A 21,095-nucleotide genomic window follows, 5' to 3' on the forward strand; every position below is an offset into this window, starting at 1 on the left:
ATAGCTAAAAACAGAACACCTGACCAGTTTTAACTAGGCAATGCTTTAAATTTGGTAATCAACAGAAAAATTCGTAACAGCGCAAGTTGTAAGTAAAAGCACCTTTAAAAATAATACTTCAGAGAAGAAAAGTGTATTAAAAATAAGGGCTCGGAGCTGTCAGTTTTGATAAATAACATTCGTCAAGATAACTTTGAAGACCCCCCATGTTTTAATTCGAAACTTAATTTCTCAAAGAGAGTAAATACAATTTTCCAACAAGAAAATTATGATTGATAAATATACATCATTTTATTTTACAACCGGCGTTGAACAGCAGACTCAATTATGAGTTTACGACTACTAATGCTCAACTCCGTATTTTGGAACTAATATTAGTGACTACCAAGACAAATTAATTGACTTTACCAGGCCTGAAAACGAGACGGAAAATAGAAAATACTGGTAGGAGAACCATTTCAATATTAGATAATATTCGGGAGGAGTTAATCTATTCAGAGCTATAAACAATTTACTGTAATTAATTATTTCTCGGCAAGGAAGCAATTCAATATAAAAATTGTATTCGTTAAAAACAATTGGTAATTATGTATTTTTATTATTCCTGGAAAAAAAACTAAAAAATGAAATTTATTTGTTACCAGTTTTTACACTTTTCCATCTTGATATACATGGGCTTTCAGCCCTGGACATTACAGCCGCATTTTTCATGTTAAACCTAATTGAACTTCAATTTTTTTTATATATATATCATACCTGCCAACTCTTCCGGATTTTCCGGAAGATTTTATTTTCATATATAAAGTGGTAGTAATTATATACTATTTTTTCTTTTACAATCTTAATTTTTAAATGATATTGATCACCACTATTCTTACAAAAACTAAGCACATATATTAAAATGCGTTACTATCATGGTTGTCAACTTAAGTTTTCTCAAATACAACGTGTTTGTTTGTTTAAAATTGAAGTTTTAATTCCATTTTAATACCACTGAGAAAAATAATAATGGAGGGAATTAAAAGTTGGCAGGAATGATATATATAAATTTTAAAGATTTTAGAATTCTTAATTTAAATCGCCACCACTATTTACTTTTTTGTTTCAATCATTTTTGGTCTACATTCAAAGCACGAAACAAGTCTTTGAATGGGCTGTCAACTACAACGCTTTTTGCAAAATATATTATTGTGATAGACAATTAAAAACTAAAGATTTCAGAATTTTTGATAACTTTGCTAATATTTTAACCCTTTAATGGGCCCGTTATTTCTAGTAAAGGTAAATTAAAGTATTTTTGGAGTTGAAATTGTTTTAAGAACGGTAATTGATATTAAAAAACTGATTTAATTTATAAAAATGCCATTTTTTTGGTGGTAAATATATTTAACATGACCTATTAGGAACTTACTGACTTTTATTTTTCTTTTTTTATAAAATAAATTCCTTAAATGCTTCAAAACTTCAAAAGGAATTGTGTATTTTACAACTTTTATACGTTTTTTAAAAGTGACAAATGGTTACCAATTTTATTCAAAAGAGCCTTCAAGAGAGCTGAAGTTATTGAAAAATGGAAACCTAAATTAAAAGTGGTAAAACGTGGTGGTAAGTATACTTACCACGGCCTTCAGAAGCGTTAAAAGCCTTACGTCGAGAGTTATGGAACAAAGTGAGGAGTTGCCGCTAGAGAATAAATGCAAATGTTACAACTAATCAAATTTAAAATCTCTATCCAATTAGTATTTGCGCACTGTTGAATAGTAGGTAATGAACAAGCTGATATAATTGCAAAAAATGAGCCTTAGTTGTCCATAGACTTCAAGGACTGCTGACTTTTCATTCATTGACACTTGTAACCAATTTGACATTTAACCTTGAAGTTTTTTTTTTTTTTTAAGCAGTGTCATCTAAGGCAGTGTTTCCCAAACTTATGACTTTTGTGTGCCCTTTCTAATTTTTCGCAACGCTGTGTACCACTAATAAAAAACAATATATTTTTTTTTAAATATGTTTATTTTTATTTTTTGGTACTAAGTTTTGTTAATAAGTTTATTTGCATCAGTGAGAAAGATCATATTAATTTTGCTGCGAAAACAGTTACAGGGATAAAAATTATATTTTATAAAAATAATCAAAATAAGTAAAATTTATTACAAAACATGGCTGTAATCCTTTACACAGCAAGACGGGAAAATGGAAAAACTGGTAGGTAACACATTTCATCCCAGCATTTTTTTCGAAAAAAATAAATTATCTGTAACTATTAAGATTTCTTTTATAATTGTGAACATAAAGACTTGCTGAAGGACCAAGACTTGCTGCATCTTCTCACAACTTTAATTCAGGGGAATTCCCCATACAACAGATGTACTACTGAATCAACTCATGCCTCACCTCATCATGGACTTATTATCTGATCCTAACTTAGAACTTTGAACTGTATATGACCTCTAGACTAAATGCCAAAGCAGTATAGATGAATCGGTTAGAAGAGCTTCGCGCTTAACGCCGAGATTCCACTCATATCAATCAATCAATCAATTCTTTTATAATTTTAGCATACATATAAAACTGCTTCTTTTCTAAAATAAAGTAGATATTGTTGAATAATTTAAAAAAAGAATAAGTAAACTCCTCCCAAGAACTAACTGTAACTGTAAAGGTTTTACTACCAGCTTTTCCTCTTTTCCGTCTCGCAATCATCTCTGTTACAAAACCTTTACTATAGAAAATTGCACAAAAGTTGAAATCACAACTGGCTGTTGACACCACTAATTATTAACTGTTAACTCTGCGAAAAGTAGCCAATAGAAAAATACGTAATCGTAAATTTTCATGGCTAGTTTTGTTTTTAAATAAAATTATTTGAAATTTTCATTTGTTGCAAGGTGTTTCGCATAAGAACGCGCACCCCCGCTAAACTATTCCCGTGCCCCTGAGGGTACGCGTACCACAGTTTGGGAACTACTGATCTAAGACTAAGGGCTGGACTATTCTTTATGAAAACCCAATCTATGTTCCTAATGCTCCGAGAAAGGCTGCTGTGGCTGGCTTTGGATTTTTAACACGTTGAACGACATGCTAATTTTACATGACTTGCCCATCTGGCGTAGGTAAATAACTACAAACTAAATTTGCAAATATTAGACGGATTTTGCTATTTTTAGAAGGTTTATCATGATTTAAATGACAAAAGTGCTGAATTATATAAACCTATGACTTGTTTAAAAATAGTGGTGGATAAAAATCTACTAAATTGAATTTACTGAACCAAGAATCACAATAATTAAATACATTTTGAATAAATTTTCTGCAAATTCCATAAAAGAGTGTAAATTTTACAGTTCTATATCATGTTATACGCTGTCATCCAGCTGTTTTTCGCGGCCAATGTGAAAGGTCAGTGTCAGCAAGCGGTGGCAGGCGCAGCCTAAATGTAATTTCAGTGTCAGCCACCGGTGGTTGACGCGACCTACATGTAATTTCAGTGTCAGTCACCGGTGGCTGAAGCGGCCTAATTGGAAAGTCCAGTGTCAGCCACCGATGGCTGGCGCGGCGCTCAACGTGTTAACTGGACAGGACTGCCTGAGGTCCATACAAGGGGAATGTTACTTTTAAAAAGCAGCGAGTAGAAGTGCAAGTACTTTAGGTAAAAATAACGATTTTAAAATACTCTTTAAGGAAATCGAAAATTCAAAGTAATAATTTTTCAAAGTAATATAATTTTAATTTTAAGTGTAATCAGTTTGAATTAAAATGCATGAAACTTTAAGATGCATGAAAATGTTACAAACTTCATTGAAATAGTGAGTGATGAAAATATATAGAAAACAAACTGGAAATTGAAATTCAATGCCTGCATATAAAAAGGAGTTTTTAAAACTACCTAATCTTTAGAAATTGTGTTTTTACTATCGGAATTTCTAGTAATAAAATAATTCGATAAATATTGTAATTTTTGTTTAAAGAAATAAGAAAAATTAGTAAAATAAAGTCATTACAAGAGATAAAATAGAAATGCAAACGGGTTTTGTAATTTTCCTTGTAAAATTCGAAATGCGTCAAAATGACGCGACCCGTAAACCTAGTGTTAAGAATCGTTGAACCGTAGCTTACGTTCGATAATGCAATTGTCTGAATCAGGAAAAAACTTTGTCAGTTCAATTTGAATTTTAAATTCTTGTTTGAGAAGCGGAATTAGTTCATTAGTTTTAAGAGGAAAATTGTCGGAGCAAATGATTGAAGTGTTAAAATAAATACACTTTGCAATTTGGAATTACAAAAGTTACAATGTTTATGCGTTAACACTTTCAAGATGTTTTGTTTCAATAATAGAGAATTTTCTAAATAATAAGCTGCTATTCTATCTATTAGTAAAATGATTTTCAACGACCGCATATGTTGGCTATTATGCATCTGATTTAAAATACCCAATTGTATAGAAAAGGAAACCAAAATTGGTCATTTTCTACATCGTAGAGCACCAGATTTTTATTAAGCTAAAATCTCAGGTGTTTGGTTTAAAAAATCCAATTTGAAATACTGAAAACTAAAAAAAAAAAAAAAACCAGTTGGCCATTTTGATTGCTTATGGTATAAGGTAACTGACTCCTGAAGCTAAATATCTCATTTTTGAATTTAAAAAACGTAATTTGAAATAAAAAAACCTTCACAAAATGTTAAACTTTTCTTCTTATTATGAATTGGTTATGTTTATTGGTAGGTATAAATGGTAAAATTATAAGGCAAGTATTGAAAAATAATGATAAGACACTTTCAAAATATTTATTATTTTATTAGTTCGATAATACAATTGTTTAATTTACGAATTATAATTGACATTGGTTAACAGTAGCAGCTTTAATATTGCTTTTCGTAACCAAATTAATGCGCTGATGTAGCATCTGCAAACACGGTTTTTAACCGAAGACAGGTCTACCATTTGTTGGTTGTATAGGTCTGAAATTGTTTATGAGGTGACACAGTTCAAGGTTGCTAGCACCGCGTCGTGCACGGTAAAGACTGTAAAGTTGTTGAAGCTGAAAATAAAAATATGCGATCAAGTCACAAAAACAAACTGTCAGCTTTTTGTTAAATAAATTAAATTATCTATCAAAACTTGAAAAACTAGATAATTTAAGGCAACTTATTAAAAACACACAACGCTTTTAAATTCATTATAATTATTTTGAAATCGCAGGACACATTTTTAGGAATTACTCGCATACTTTACAAATAAGAAACCTAGCGTCCTTATGAAACGAAGTTTCCTTTTGTTAGTATAAAAAATAGTAATAGCTCAAGGATTTAAAAAATAAGACTTTTTTTTGCACAGACAATATAGTTCAGTTTGACCTAATGTATTAAAAATATAGATAATTAATAATAAAGATAATTAATAAATTGGATTTGAAGTCAAAGCACATTTTTCAGGTAACTATCAGTAATGAATATCTGTTTTTATACAAGCAAATATGTAAAAAAAGAAATTTTACTGACCACTTTTTTTGGCCGGTCGTAATTGAGTCAAAATCAGCGGAAATCTCGTTTAATGTCAAGATATTTAAACACAAGGAATTACAATTAGTCTTTCACATTAACCCTTTTGTTACGGCAGTCCGCTCCGTTGAACCGGGCTGCAATGTGTACACATTGCATATCGCAAACTGTTGTACAGCTTTTTCTTATTTAAGTTACACATATTAATACATTTGGAGATTTTGCAAATAATTTGAATAAAAATGCAAGAAGTTTTTATTTTATAACCACAATTGAACAACTGGTCCAATTTTGGGTACACAACTGCCATTGTTCAAATCCATTTCTTTGTAATTTTGAACCCCATCTAGAAGACAAGGGAACTCTTGAATCAAGTATTGGGAGAAATTTGCCTTCGTGGAGTACTTTTTGATGAAACTAACCCGTGTTTTGAGTTACATAGGAATGAAATCCATGAAAACCTTCCACAGTTAGCCTGATGGCTAGGGGACTCTAACCCAAGATCCGTCTACCACTGAGAATATTTTACGTTACCACTGTGGTCGGTGCGAGTCGGCTGCAGAATTCGTATAGACTAATCATCACTAGGGTTTGAACCCTGTCACTTCATTGACAGGTAAGCACTCTATCCCCTAAACTACCACCACAACTCTTACGAAGCATTTTAAACGTATTCAAATATACTTTTAGTTGTTTTAATAGAATTAAGATCAATGAAAGTTTGAAGCAGATCAGGCCAATTATCAAACAGTTTCACACTAAAGCCGGCTAAATATGGCACTTGATCGCGCACGTCGTCACGCAGATGCCGGCATGGCACTCGTAATGGCACTAAATATGGCACTCGTAAGTACTATGCATCGCTTGAATGGCGGCTTGTAAAGAAAAGATAAATTTTGCAACTGCTCGTTATGCATATCGAAACTGTTGACATAGTTGAAAATTGCGGAATTATTTCTAAAAATAAAATTTAAGAGCTTAAAATAATTGATCATCATTTTGCTACCTTTGCGCCACGTGATCTTACTTTTATATTTTATTGGTATTTTTGGTCTGTTTAATTATGAACTTTAAATTATGGGAATTGTCATTTATTTTGGGAATTATCATTTTTGTCATTTTATCCCTATTTCTCTGAATTGAATCTGTAGGCATACTTGAAAACATAAGAATTTTCAGTTTAAATTTAAGTGATTAACATAACAAATTTAGCATTTTATCATATTTTTCACACCAGTAATAGGTGGGAAATTTCTAATGGGTTAGATCCAATAACTGTGATTGGAGAGGTTGTTGAAGTTAAACTTCTTCACCTAGAAACAGTCAGATTTAATCAAGAATAACTCAAGGTTTTAACGTCCCTTTAACTGTACGGTATATATTTTTTAAAAAGAAGTAAATGGAACAAGAGTTTCATTTTTAGGATTAATTCTGCAGAAATAAGAAGTTTTATCTATCATAAAATTTTAATTGCATAAGTTATATGAAGTATATATTCAAATCAGAGTGCTGTTTTTTTAAGGCTAAAGCAGAAGACATCAAAAATTCGGTATCTTTTTTTTTATTTTTTTTTAATAACGCCAGGTATTGAACTTTCGTTCTTCGCCTTAGAAGATGCCGGAAGTGTTGCTCATTTATCGTTACCCTGTGGGCACCTGTGAACCAACGTCACTGATTCGAGCAACATTACCCACGCCACACTGCCACAAATACCCGTTCATAGGGTGGGCCACATTCATACATCCACACATCAGAAGACAACAGAGAGAGAGAGAGAGAGACATCCATGCCCAGAGCGGGATTCGAACCCGCAGCCATTGACACCGTACAATTCGGTATCTATTCGGTATATACATGTATGTATTACAATTTTTAACATTTATGTATTTTTTTCACATGTAGACCACATTCGGTGGTTAGTCATTAATGGGTCGTGAACAGGGGTGAAAGCGAGACGGAAAAGAGGAAAGGCTGGTAGTAAAACCATTTCATTTATAGCTAGTTTTGGGGAGGAGTTTACTTATTCTTTTTTTAAATTTTTCAACAATATCTACTTTATCTTGGAAAAGAAGCAGTTTTATATATATGCCAGAATTATAAAAGAAATCTTGATAGTTACAGATATTTCATTTTTTTCGAAAAAAATGCTGGAATGAAATGTTTCCAGGTTTTTCTCTTTTCCGTCTTGCTATATAAGGGCTTTCACCCACGGTCGTGAAACAGAAATGGTTCGAAAAGGCGATTTATCACAATGTTGCATTAACTTAAATAATCATTTTAAACTATTTTGTGGAACAAAAAGTATTAAAATTAATTAGTATTATGAATTTATACCTGAGACGATGATATTTGTTTGTTTGGTTTCATAACCAACCAGTATTTATTCTCGTTGCACGGAGGAAACTCAATTGAACCTGCATAACGATAATACGCTCCACCGACTTGAACTAGATCATCTAGGTAGATCATGGTTCTCCCTGGATTATTGGAATCACTTTTTGAAACTTGACCTTGAAAATATTCACCCTCATACGTATAAGAACCCCTGACAGTCAGCATAACATCGATGGAATAATTTATTTGGCCTTGCTAATAAAATAAGAAAGTATATAAATAATAATTAATAACAATAATAATTAATTTGACTCTGCTGATCAACAAATTACAATTAATTTGACTCGGCTAATCAAAAAATAATAATTAATTTGACTCTGATAATAATTTACTCTTGCTATGTATTCTCATGCTCACTATACCAATCAGATTAATAGGTTTCACAGAAACAATTCAAACTACAAAGAGTTTTTAAAAGAAACTGATAAATTTAAAACAGATTTAATTAATAGCCATTTTCCTAGTTCATTTCTTCAATTTCATTTTGAAAATATTTTAAACCACTTAGAACATTAATTTTTTTCTTATTTAATATTTCTGTTTTAAGAATAAGCTCTGATTTATTTTTAAGGTAGAAACTGACTACGATATTCATGAAGCAACTGGACGGAATAGTTTGGATGCATGGCCTTTCATACTGGATTAGTTAGATTTTTAAGTAAACTTCTAAATAAATTGTAGCATTTTTTAAATAACTTTAATTTTAATTGTCCAGTATAATAAACAGTTTATTTTTATTTTTACTACATTTTTTTTCTAAGAATGGAATGGGCTCTGGTTTATGAACAGCTACCACAGATGAATGCAGGAAATACGTGTAGACTTTAAAATTGTGAAAGTATGAATGAATGAAGGATAAAGTCTATAAACGGCTTTCTATCCATATAGGCATACTCTGATTTATAAACAGTCATCCTAGGAAAGATGGGATATATATACACACACTCACACACACACACACACACACACACACATATATATATATATATATATATATATATATATATATATATATATATATATATATATATATATATATATATATATATATATATATATATATATGTATATATATATATATATATATATATATATATATATATATATTTATATATATATATATATATATATATATATATATATATATATATATATATATATATATATATATATATATATATATATATATATATATATATATATATATATATAATAAATAAATAAATACAAGAAAACACTAAGAAAGTTAAGAAAAACAATAAGTATCAACTTATATATATATACTTACAAGAATCTATATATATATATATATATATATATATATATATATATATGAGGTAATATCTTCTCCACAGAGGATCAAAAATCATGGCATGTCTACAGTTGATCTTCACGGATGTTTCCCAGACCAACGCCATTAGCCTATTGTGCATCTCTAGTGCAACGTAAATAAACAACTACAACTACCTATGGTAGGTTATCATAGGTAAAATTATGTTTAATAACTTCGAGATGTATAGGGATGATGTCATTGAATTCATATTTTAAGAGTTATTCTTTTTCTTATATCGATTGAACTGTTTTAACATTTTCCCCTGCATCAGTTAAATTTCTTTGCTTCATTAATTACAAATAAAATATTTTTGAACTTCACATCATATTAATGATTGAAACACACATAAGTAAACTAAAATATTAAAAAAATCACACACACAGCCATAACGGGAAAATATTTAAATAATGCTTATAAAATACATTCAAATATTCCTTTGATTTGTCTAATTTTGTACAGCATCTTTAGTTATGTAATCAAAAAGTAAGCTAATTTCTGAACAATTCTAATGGTAAATGATTTATCAACCATTCTCGGTGCAGCTTTCCTTCACGGCGAAATTCCTACGTCGTATGTTTTGGATTATGGTAACAGAAAATAATTAAAAAAAATAATTAAGAAGATTTCCTTATACCACGTTGTAATAACGTATATTCAGCTAATCTATATATATATATATATATTTCTCTTACACGGTGACAAAAAAAAGCCTCATTATAACTCCCCGAATGACAACGCTAGAAAACCGACGAATGATTGCCGCTAAAAATGTCACATGCCAATTCTGAGATGGCTCAACATATAGCGCTTTTAAAAACGGAAACTGAAATAACCAGAGAGAGCATAAGCTAGGCAGAAGTGAGTAGTCTTTGTCGATAGATCTCTATTTTAGTATTTTGTCGAAAGCGCTTTTTTCACGAATTTATGTATTACAAATTTATTTGACGATTTTTGATTTATATCACGAATTTATTTGTTTTACTAGAATTTATTTATTTATGCAGGTTTTTCCATTGCAATTCACTTATTTCAATTTTTAATAGACTTAATTATAGCCAAAATTTTAACCTTTTTAAAGAGATATCAGTTTTAGAAATTTTATCTTAAGATTTTATACTATGGCACATTTCTAATAGGTTTAACGAATTGCATGTCACTTATTAGAATTCAAATTTATTTTAATGACTTAGTATTTACTAAAAAGATGTAATTTTTTTTAAAAAAAAAGTTGTTATATGGATTTGAATGATTGTTTTGAGTTCGTAGAATTTTGTGCACTTGCAATGTACCTAAATTAGTAGAGAGCGAAGCGACCTTGGTTTGCGAAGCAAACCATATAAGACAGCGTAGCAATTTTCGGGGTTGGCGAGCGTTAGCAAGCAGGGGGCGCAGCCCACTAGTATTAAATAACTATTTTACTAGCTATGTTTGAGAATGCCTCCTTTAATTTCGGACTGTTTATTTAATATAAATAGTAATATTTTAAATAACGACATGTATACCTGTATAAAAGATGCCAAAGTAAGTAAGCGCCCATCTTGAGTACAATGCTCCAAATGACACTGAAAAAAATTAATTAATTTTTTAATTTTTAAAGCATTTTAAATGAAACATTGAGAAATACAACCACATTTTACTGCTAATTTAGGCTATATATACTATTACAATTAGGCTATGATAATTACTGTTAAAAATTGCAAAAAAAATTTTCATCATTCAAATTGCAATCATTATATTTCAATTAAAATAAAATAGGGCAGTGACGTCGAAAATATAAAAATAAATTCCATCTACCCAAATGTTTGGGAAAAAGATTAACTTAATTTCACTTAAAAACGGTCAATCAAGAAAAATCCTTAACTCTACCCGTAAAATTAAAAAATCCGTTTCTAATGTCAATTGTGTTTTATGTTTCATCAAGACTCGATTTCAGGGCTCTAGCTTTTAATTGCCACGATAGGAGTGCCACGTCATTTTAACCCTGCTCAGATGACGTGGGCTGCGTTTGAAATCCTATCCCTCTCTTCACCACAATCAACAAGACGACTTTCACCAACGGTACATTTACAGGGCAGCCATCTTTCTCCGTTTTCTTGTAAATATTTATTATACTGGTTCATGCTTTCAATGCATTATTTTTTATTCATTTAAACTTATTTTCCATGTCACTACCTATAAATAATTTTAAAGTTCATGTGCAATGGTACTTTGTTCCAGCATTCTCGCGGTGAGGATTTAAAAATAATGGAAAATTACCATAAGTTCTGAAAGCTTTGGTTTTTAAATGTCAACCACTCTATGAAATATTTTGCTGAAAGCGAAGCATTTAAGGTGCACCTTGCTACGCATTCAAGCTGGTAGCATAGTATAAGACCAGTATCAAACTAAAAAACCTTTTGATTTCCACCAGTTGTGTTGAGACACTGTAACCAATTTTTCTACGTTAAAAAAGCAAAAAAAATAAAATTACCCCTCAAATTAACTAGTTTATTTTAATCACTTTTATCTCCTTTATTATTTTATGTGTTATTTAATTTTGCCAGCTAACGCTTAATATCTTTATTAACAGTATTTATTTTATTAATACTATTACATATTTTATAAATGCAAAAAATGTTTCCGCAATTCATATGTTTACGATAAATATTGCTCTATTCGTTTCATTTCAGTTCTTTTTTTTTCTTTCAAAAAATTCATATTTTAAAATTTTGATTTAAGGTTACTACTTTGCTGTTTGGCTCTTGGCACTTTAATAAACAGTTTTCAACTATGCATAGATGCCAAATATATAAAAAAAATAGTACGTGGAGTCCCTCCGAGCGGAAGAAGTTAAACTTCGTAACCTGCGACGTTAATTGTAGAAGAATCAGCAGTCGTAGAAGGATCACTAGTTCTATTCAGCGACTCTTTTTCCTGCTCCGCTCGCTTCCGTGCTCTGTAATAACGGTAATATTGTGCATTTTTCCCTCGTGGACCTCTTGAACCAGTGGAAGTGCTTGTGGTTGCCTCATCGTCTCGCCATGGAAAATGTATTTGTATTAATAATGTATGTGGATGCGTCATAATGTAATTTCAAAAGAGAAAACCTAACAATCAATTGATATTCACAAGAGACGTACCATGACATAACCTTAATTCCGTCGCATAGTCTTTGGGATTGTTTTCATTCATTTTTTACAATTGTTATCCACTAAATTTGAAAATAAAAAATACTATCCTATTAAATATATGTGTATCAAATCAAACTAAAAAAATATTTATAGAAAAACAATACTTTTATTATTTTTATGCTAGTGAGAACCAAAACAATATGGAAATGAATGAGGGAAAACTGGATCCTACCACGTGATTTCCCGGCCAATAAAAATGCAGCGTTAAACGTTTAACGCAACCTTGTTGGAAGTCGCATAAGAAGTATAACTTCAAAAATCTCAATTTTGAATTTTTTATCACTTACGTTTACATTACGTTTTGTCGCTTGCGCTTTTCAATTGCACGACAGTATTTAGCTTGATAAGAAACATGTGGTTCATGTCTATTGTTAACCAAAAAACAGTAATAACTATCCTATTTGGAAGTAAAGATAAAAGTGTACAACAAAATATATTCTTTTTTTTTTCCTTGAGAATTTTAAACCTGTACATCTTTGCTCTTTATTTTATTTTAAAAAAATGAAAGTGCCACGCAAAAAATTTATAAAAATGCGGTGATTTTTTTTTTATTTAGTAATAAAGACTAAATAAAATCGTAAAATGCAAAATGAAACTATTGAGGAAAAAAATATTTTTTTTCTTAACATTTTGTCACTATCATTTTATAATTTCAAGTTAAGCAAAAACTTAGAAATGGAGGTTCATTACCCTTTAATAATAATTCAGTTCACAGATATTTAATGAGAATAACTTAATTCTTACGGGTACTTAATAATTACGGGTTTGTTCATTACCTCCTACATCAGAAAGCCTCCACATGGTTTCTTATAAGTAGTCAGCGCAGATTATTGAAAAAGCGAACCACTTGTGCGCATGAACCCTAATTCTAATTTAAAAGTACTTACGCTTTACGCTTTATTTAACAAAAAACTGGGTGCCTAGGCCGCGTAGCGGCCCCTAACCCATACATCATGAAATAATTTACAGGTTGAATTACAAACATTTTGATTTATGCAGCATTAAAGTAGCAAAATAAAATAAAAGATCAAACATATTTGCCTGAAAAATTAAACATGAATTGTTACTTAATATGAATCATGATTTATGAAATAATCAAAAAATTATTCATGAATATAATAAAGCACAGTTGGTGTTGAATCATTGTATGGGATTAAGTTTAATGCAATCATACGTTGTGAATTTTAAATATGAATGAAAAATTTAAAATATGAACAAGTGCAACTGATATTTTAACGTTAAATGGAATTTAAATTTGATGCAGTCATAAGTTGTGATATAGTTATGAATAAAATCGATATAAATACAGATACATTTGGCAATTTAGCATTAATAAGTTAGAGTTTAATGTTTAAAACAAATATAGCATGTTAAAATGATAAATTTACAGAAGTTTTGTTTAACATTGGTGTCGCCATCTATCGGATACAGTTTGCAATTTGATTGAGCTGTTTTACTTTTACATTGTAGAAGAGTTTGAAAATTTAAAAGTACTTGAGAGAAATTTATCATATATATATATTTGAGAATTGAATCTGTACTGGTTGACAAGTAAATAAAACAATCCCATTATATTCATAAATTAGAAAAATTTTTAGACATATATTTGCTACCACTTTCTCATTTTTAATAGATTTCATATTAAATGGTTCTTTCACTAATTTTTTTACCTTCATATTGGTCTGATCGGACTACCTACAAAAAACCGTATGGAGGCTTGTCCAATTGTTACAGTTGCTTATATAATTCCGCATTTTTAGATAAAGTAGAAATTAAAGGACACTCACTTCGATAGTGTATTTTCGTTCATTAACTGCGTGTTCTGAACCAGGATTTGAACTACTCCCAACGTGGAAATGAACTGACTTCAACGTGTATATTGATCCGTTAAATGTCAAAGTCCTTTGAACACCGTCCATGGGATACAAAGATACTGAAATTGCACACAAAAAAATTCTTTAAATATAGAATCTCGATAGCATGAATTAAATAACAAGAACAAACGGAGAAATGACAGTAGTTAGTTTAGAATTTTGGACCAATGTTATTATTTCCTTTGTTCAGCTTGAGAATTTCGCATTCACTAAATACATTTGATACATGTATCAAATAAATTTAGTGAATACAAATTTATATGGAGGAGAAATAGTAGTAATAAGCTTTGTGTTTTGAACCAATATTATCATTTGCGTTACTCGGTTGCCTTCACTAAATACATTTGATGCATGTATCAAGTAAATTTAGAGAATGCAAGAACACTAGAGAGAAGAAACAGCAGTAGTGTACTTTGCATTTTGAACCAATGTTATTACTGCGTAACTCAGTGGAGGAATTTTGCATTCCCTAAATACAATCGTTACAAATAAAATTAAACTATATTTAAAATAAAATTATTTATCATCAAATAAAATTAGTAAATGCAATCTGCTGTGCTGCGCATGCTATGAGAATGCCATCTGTGTGAGTACAAAATGCTATCTGAAGTGTTGGTCACCATTTCAGTTTTACCAGGGATATACTGGAGAGCTTTTTTTAATGTTTTAGTTGCAGAGTAATTTGTCGTTAAAGGAAAATAAATCTTGAAGTATGTCGATAGAGTACTTTTTTGAAAATTGATTGCGGGTTCTAAACCTAAATTTGAACTTCTACCTACATGGACATGAACAGAGTTCAACGTGTACATTGATCCATTAAATGTCAAAGTCCTTTGAACAACTGAAATGGTCACCATTTCAGTTTCTAAATGTAATGAATATATTATGAATGATAATAAATATAATGAATCGTATAATTAACTTCAATAACAACACACGGTATTTCATATCTGCACAGATAATATAATAAAATATATTTTTAAAAAAACAACTAAACTCAGTGTCAAGGCCTACTGTGCCCATCTCAGTTTTCTCGAACTTGGGCTCTGGGGAGCAAGGGCAGTTGTTTCAGTTGGGTGGTCAGCCGAACGTCGAACCCCAGTGTTTCGTCCCCAAGCTTGATGCTCATTTTATCGACCCACTAAATGGAAGAAAGGCTGAGTCAACCTCGGCCGCCGGCCCGAGGATCGAACCAAGGACCTGTGGCACGAGAGCAGGAAGAACTCGTAATAAAATATATATTTACATAGAATAGATTAATTAAAAAGCTTTAAAACTCACTCCTGTAGCCATTATTTTCAATCCTGAGTCGACTAATAGGTTGGTCATAATTTGCGACTACAAGGTTCCTTGGGTCTGACAACACTTGTGTCGTTATGATATTGATGGGTGATTGCCTTTGTCCACTGCAATTGGGAAACGTGCGGTACCAATTTGATGGACCTAAAGAAAGGAACAAAAGCAGTCATTTTCAAGTAAATGCAAATATTAACAAGTAGAAATGAATATTTTTCAAACGAATTAATGTGTTTTCGAGCAAATACGCATATTTGTGTAACTGTTTATTATCTCTTTAACGTAAAGATGTAACATGACGTAATATTCTCTTACGAACGTAACAATTCTAAAATTTTGGGAAACAATAAAGTCTAGTACACTTTATTACACTTTAGTTACAATACTCTGTCCCTTAACACGTTCACGCCGGGGTGACCCACCGGTGGGTCACGCTAGATTGTCTCATCTTGGCAGCGCACCGGAGTAAAAACTGGTAACAATAAATTTCATTTTTTAGTTTTTTTCCGGGAATAATAAAAATCCATAACTACCAATTGTTTTTAACGGATTCAATATTTATATTGAATTGCTTCTGCGCCGTGATAAATTTCTACCGTAGCTTCCTTTAAATCAGTACAGTCAGCAACCCGGTACGAGTGGTTTAAACCAGGACGACCGGGTCACTGTTCTAACAGAGACTCATTTTAAACATAAACATTTCCAACTTCAGATTACTTACTAAAACATTTCTTAAATCTCAAATCTAAGCGTAAAATTAAAAAGTAGATTTTAATTTGACCACCGCCTCTGAATTTCACTGCCTATGATCCACGTACAACGTCAATATTCCAGGTGCCCACGGGCACAACCACCGATGAAAGTGTGTAGTGTCCGCTTCGCGGACAGGTGCACTGAAGACAAACTCAGTTCAAGTTCAAGTTCCGTGATAAATATTGTTGAGAATAGATTAACTCCTCCCGAATATTGAAGTAGTTCTTCTACCAGTATTTTCTCTTTTCCCGTACCAGTATTTTCACTTTTCCCGGAGCGAACGTGTTAAAGAAAACAATGCTAACATATTCCCGACTATATTGTAAAAATTCCGTACAATGGTACGGTAATGAGTAATGTACTTCTGCAAAATCTATTTTGCCCTTTTATACCGTAAATTTACAATATTATTTGTCTAATTACGATGATTTAGTGATTTAGCAGTAAATATTACTGAGAAAATTACAATTAATTAATCTATTATATATAATTCTCTTACGTGGCTCCCAAATTTTGGCTGTATTTCTTTTCCGCTGGTGGTGACAGTTTTCCTTTTTAAAGAAGTACTCTGTACAACTAAATAAGATTCTTTTCACAACACTTAAATATTTACTTTATTTTCTTCATTTATCGGCAAAGTCGCATTTATAAAGCATTTATAACAGTCGGCAAAGAATTCTGTTAGGTTAAAAAACATTTCACTAAAAAAATTACGAATTCTAAAAGAAATAAAAATAAACAACTTAAAAAATAAAAATGCTGTTGCCAGCCATAGAATTTTTTAAAAGTTAACTTAGCAACATAAATCAAAATGACATAGAAGCGCAACTAGATCAAAATTATGATACCTGAGCCCTTGACGTAACAAATCCTTCAATTCTTTAAGTGTTGTATCGCCAAATGCCCAGATTAACAATTGTGTTTTTAAAGAAATTCTATAAAAAGTTTTAAATAAAAAAACTTCTATCCAGCTACTTCTACAACTGCTTCTTGAAGAACTTGGCTCATTGATTAAAAATATTGTTTTAATTTTACAGTCCTAACTTTACTTCTACTTACATTATTGCTATGACCCTCTTTCATTACATTTTACAATTTCATGCTAAATTTGAGGACTTTAAGTTGTTTTGTGGTTGAATACTGACATTTAGAAATGTGTACATAACAAAAAAATAACATTTAGAGGTTAAGAGTTGCCTCAGAAAAATTTGAATTGTTGACACTGAGTTTAATAATGGAAACAATCATTTTTGTGAAAAATTGAATTGTATTGCTGACATCAAAACTAAAAATATTGTGTTTCAACTTAACAATGCTACCTTAATTTTTACTTATATAATTATGATCCCTTTTTTATATATATATGTATATATATATGCATTTTAGAACTTCATATTAAACTTCTGTTGTGTGTCTGAATACTGACATTTAGAACAAAATTAAGGTTTAGAATTGCCTCGGAGAAATTTGAAATGTTAACAATGAATTAAACTAAAAGATATATTTTAACTGACAAATACTATATTATAATTTTAACTTTATCTATGACTATACTCATTTTCTTACTCTTTTCTTTGTTTTTTATATATTTTATATTTTTGTGATAAAATAAAAAACTTATAGTTGTTCTGCTTCTGAACACTGATGAAAACACAAAATGATGGGCTTCATCAACAATCAAAAATATATACATTTATTTTACAAATTCCATACTATTAGGGTGGTGCCCTTCAGAGAATTAAAAATACAAAATTATCTTCATCGAAGCCGATGCTTTACATCTGGCGTTCAGTGGCAGACTACTATTTCATATTGTATTACAACACATGGCTTTAGCCCTCTGGTGGGAAAGACTTTAAAACAAAACTTACAACAGTTACTTTTCTCAACAACTGAAGTTTAAAATAGTGTGATTAAGCAAAATATGTGAACTGTTTGCAATTTTAAATTAATATTGAAATGTACAGGTTTAGAATTTTCTACAGTGAGAAGTTTTCGGAACATCAGTATTCAAAAAGTATACAAAAGCTAGACGTTAGGAACGTTTCCAATGAGCGAGCAAAGCGAGCATTGGATTGCGAAGCAATCCGAAATGAACTGAGAAAGCAGTTCCGGGGATTGGCGAGCGCCAGCGAGTAGGGGGCAAAGCCTTCTAGTACATATTTAATTACAATGATTCAGTGATTTTACAGTGACTATTGCTGTAAAACTTACTGTACACTATCAGATCTCTTGTTCCATTAATTCTACGAAAAAATTGAAGCTACGGTAAAAAGTATCGGCACTTAAGGTGCTAGTACTTTTTACCGTAATTTGATCCAGAATTTCATACAGTGTAGTACTTGAGAATCGATATTTTTTAATTTTCAATGCGTTTTTAAAGTTTGTTTGCATTTATAGTACTTATATATGTATTGATCAATTAGCTTAATTTTTGCTGAAAAAAAATTTTGCATTTCAAAATGAATGTTTATTCTTACCATTAGGTAGAGAATCATCATAGCACCAAGGTTTGCTTCTATCAGATGGACATACCGCTCTTGATGACGTGATACCTGCAATAACGGTTTTGATCATTATTGTTATAAAAGCAGGGTATTTGCGATATATTTTTGCTTTAATATTCCTTGCATATATAGACGTAACCACGGTATCTGCCATTGACGAAGATCTCAAGCAAAGATCTCATCTTCTTCCTACCACTCCCTACGTAGCAAAGAAATGGGGATATTTAGTATTCACTCGAGTGAATTTTAAAAATTCCTGATTAAGGATATATTATTAAATTGCATAAAAACTGTAGTTTGTATAGAGAAACCATTTACATATTTGAAGTCAGCTAAGCTAAAATATCTTAAATCCGTTCAAAAATGTGGTAACATAAAGTAAAACTTACTGCATATGATGCCAATGACAAGTATATATGTTTGGAAGTAGGAGGAATCCATTTTTACGTCGTTCCGTAAAATAGTGAAGTTTTGATAAATTCTCTATGCTTATATACCATGAAACTTACCTTATTTTCCAATAAATCAATAGATTTTGTTTGTCCAGATGTGCAGTTTATAGATTCAAAAATCAGTTAAAATCTAAATAATAACTATGACCATATACTTTCAGTACATTTATTTTCAAATGTATTTCGCAATAGCTTTTCAATAAAGAAACTCCATGTCGTTTTAAATTAAATTCTTAATCTCTATCAGCTATGTAAATACTAATTAGAAATAGGCAGCTCATAGAACGCTAGATGTAATCATAAATATATAATCATTCTTGTTATAACTATGCATGATAAGTGATTTATAGCGTTTTCATGCATGGTTATAATTGGCAAAACGTGATCTATTTTAAGAAATGTAATGCATACTCTAAGTCATAAATCACGAAGCAGCCTATTTTGAAACATCACGAAAAAATTAATATTAATCAGAAATTTTTCAACGTCATGAAGGAATTATTATCTAAGATGTTGATATGACAAATGAGAGAGTTAAAGTATGATTTATTTCTTAGAGTTGTCAAGAATAATGAAGTTCTGGATTCAATTCTTGACAAAAATCGATTTAACGTGACTATAATATTGCGTTATATGTATCATGATTGATTCAAGAACAATTTAGCTTTATGACACACATTATAGATAACTAAACGTCAGAAACGACATTTAAAAATGAAAATTCTTTTGTCACTAGCCCTGGTATTTTCTTTGATTTCAACCCGAAAAATGTAAGAAGATGTGACATATCCAAGTGTAATTTATAGAAATCTTTATTTTTTTATCTAAATTTTTCAAGTTTAAATTTTCAAATAACGTCTTAAGGAGATCTATGCTAATGATTGGGTAAGTCGGTCATTTTATACATATACTTCAGACCTGCCAGCTACTACGGTTTCTGTAAAATATTTTACAGAGTGATAGACATTTAAAAACCAAATATTTCAAAATTTTCGATAACCGGGCCAACATTTCATAAGCTTCTCCACGAAAAAGCTGAACAAAATTGACGTTGCTTATGAACTTTTAAATCATTTGTATGTAGTGGTGTGGAAAATAAGTTTAAATGAATAAAAAATAATACATTAAAACATTAACTTAGATACAATTAACACTAGGTATACGGACGTTTCTTATATACATATCTCTAGGAACACGCGTCAATTTGACGCATGAACGAATACCTATAGCAGCCCTTACAGAGATGCCAACTGGCTCCAGACAGCAAATATATATTCTAAAGTGGTAGTTTATCAATTGTGATTCTTGGTTTAATAAATTCAATTAAGTAGATTTTCATCCACCACTATTTCTAAACAATTCGCAGACTTATATAATTCACCACTATATATTTGCAAAATTTCCTTAGTAGTTATTTAACCGTTTAATTAATTATTTTGATAACAGCCACCCCATAGACTGCTGAACTCAAACTGTTTTATAATAAGTTTATGTAGTATTAAATGATGTATGGGATATGGGCCTTCAGGTGCCCAATTTTTGAAAGTAAAGTAATTATTTCTGCGTGTCCGGAGCAGTTGGCATCTCTGCACTTAGAAAGCAATGTAATTATATAGTATAAGAAAAAAAATGAAAATATGAGATATATATTTCTGAAATATTCTAGTATTTTATTTTTCAATACTCGAACTAAGCAACTGAAACCTTCAAAATCTGACATCAATTAACATAATGCGTTTGTTCTTTCTATTATCGCTTATCGGCGACAGTTGTTTATCGCTTGTATTATTCAAGATAACGATATCGGATAACGGATC

General features: G+C 30.6%; 1 protein-coding gene across 1 annotated transcript; it reads right to left on the reverse strand.

Moving 5' to 3' along the window:
• Positions 1 to 4,774: 4,774 nt before the first annotated feature.
• Positions 4,775 to 19,319, reverse strand: LOC107448173 (carbonic anhydrase 7). The gene is made up of 7 exons (XM_043052151.3): positions 19,216 to 19,319; positions 18,800 to 18,874; positions 15,552 to 15,713; positions 14,184 to 14,329; positions 10,729 to 10,788; positions 7,834 to 8,088; positions 4,775 to 5,039 (listed from the first exon to the last, which is right to left on the reverse strand). The coding sequence occupies exons 1-7, from the start codon at positions 19,265 to 19,267 to the stop codon at positions 4,920 to 4,922; spliced, it is 870 nt and encodes a 289-aa protein (XP_042908085.2). The 5' UTR covers positions 19,268 to 19,319; the 3' UTR covers positions 4,775 to 4,919.
• Positions 19,320 to 21,095: the final 1,776 nt, after the last annotated feature.

The sequence above is a fragment of the Parasteatoda tepidariorum genome, chromosome 5, assembly GCF_982258835.1.
Source record: "Parasteatoda tepidariorum strain Cologne lab strain chromosome 5, Ptep-v5.0, whole genome shotgun sequence".
Taxonomy (NCBI): Eukaryota; Metazoa; Arthropoda; class Arachnida; order Araneae; family Theridiidae; genus Parasteatoda; species Parasteatoda tepidariorum.

Excerpts from the sequence above, each read along its gene's own strand:
- LOC107448173 (XM_043052151.3), bottom strand. The coding sequence starts at position 19,267 with ATGGATTCCTCCTACTTCCAAACATATATACTTGTCATTGGCATCATA. Across the intron at positions 14,330-15,551 it reads TGAAAATAATGGCTACAGGA|TATCTTTGTATCCCATGGAC; the intron begins GTGAGTTTTAAA and ends GTGCAATTTCAG. Across the intron at positions 8,089-10,728 it reads CTTTGGCATCTTTTATACAG|CAAGGCCAAATAAATTATTC; the intron begins GTATACATGTCG and ends TTATTTTATTAG.